The sequence below is a fragment of the Sinocyclocheilus grahami genome, unplaced genomic scaffold (assembly GCF_001515645.1).
Source record: "Sinocyclocheilus grahami isolate Dianchi unplaced genomic scaffold, SAMN03320097.WGS_v1.1 scaffold6242.1, whole genome shotgun sequence".
Classification (NCBI taxonomy): domain Eukaryota; kingdom Metazoa; phylum Chordata; class Actinopteri; order Cypriniformes; family Cyprinidae; genus Sinocyclocheilus; species Sinocyclocheilus grahami.
The window spans coordinates 19,726-20,511 of NW_015510716.1; the positions used below are offsets into that span (position 1 = coordinate 19,726).

The following is a 786-nucleotide window of genomic DNA, read 5'->3' on the forward strand; positions in this document are numbered from 1 at the left end:
ATTCTTGAAGGGGTTACACTCGCATCTGTGTTTGTATAAAGTATTTCTGGCCTAACTCATCTAATCTTTCCAAAATGCAGTTAGCTGCCTTGCTATCCAGTATCAACATAGGCAGCCACTTTCAAAACAAGCAATTCACAATTCAAAAATCCATGTTTCAAGATCAATGAATATGCATCGGCACGATTTGTAATCAATTCACTGAGAAAACAAGTGAATGAATTACATTCACCTAAAAATCACGTCTGCTCAAATCCACATGAACTGTAGCATAATCCACCTTTTCGAGCTGATTTGGATGCAGTCTCTCCTAAAGGGCCTAAATTAAATTAATTTTAAATTATAAAATCTGTTGTGTTTTTGTATTTGATGATTGGTGCAGGTCCAACACGCTCTCTCACTGCATTTACTCTAAAAATACAGAACTGCAGTTGTTGCAATAAATCAGGATTTAAGTCCTCTCACTGAGCAACGGATGATTTCATGTGAGTAAAAGACAACGACTGTTAACTCATAACTCTTTGTTGCTGTGTCAGAGCTGGATTTGTTTAAAAGACTCACCAAGCCCATCTGACTCAAACAGACAGGTGTCGTCCACGCCTACCTCTCGACACCATGACAGGAAGTTGGCTGTGTTGTCCCTGGCGAAAAAGGAACCGGACGCGGCACTGGCTCGGCAGGGAATCCTGCGGCTGGGGATCGTCTGAAAGAGAGAATTTGCCTGTGTTACTCTGTGCCACTGTAGACAGATATTTGCATTTAAAATGTCTCATATGCAAGAGGAAC

General features: G+C 41.0%; 1 protein-coding gene across 1 annotated transcript in view; it reads right to left on the minus strand.

Moving 5' to 3' along the window:
* Positions 1-739, minus strand: part of gas2a (growth arrest-specific 2a) — a gene marked incomplete at its 5' end in the record, with an annotated part of 3,717 nt that extends 2,978 nt beyond the window's left edge. The window contains one exon of the mRNA XM_016263569.1: positions 562-739. Coding sequence (XP_016119055.1) covers positions 562-739 — 178 coding nt within the window. The remainder of the gene's footprint in view (positions 1-561) is intronic.
* Positions 740-786: the final 47 nt, after the last annotated feature.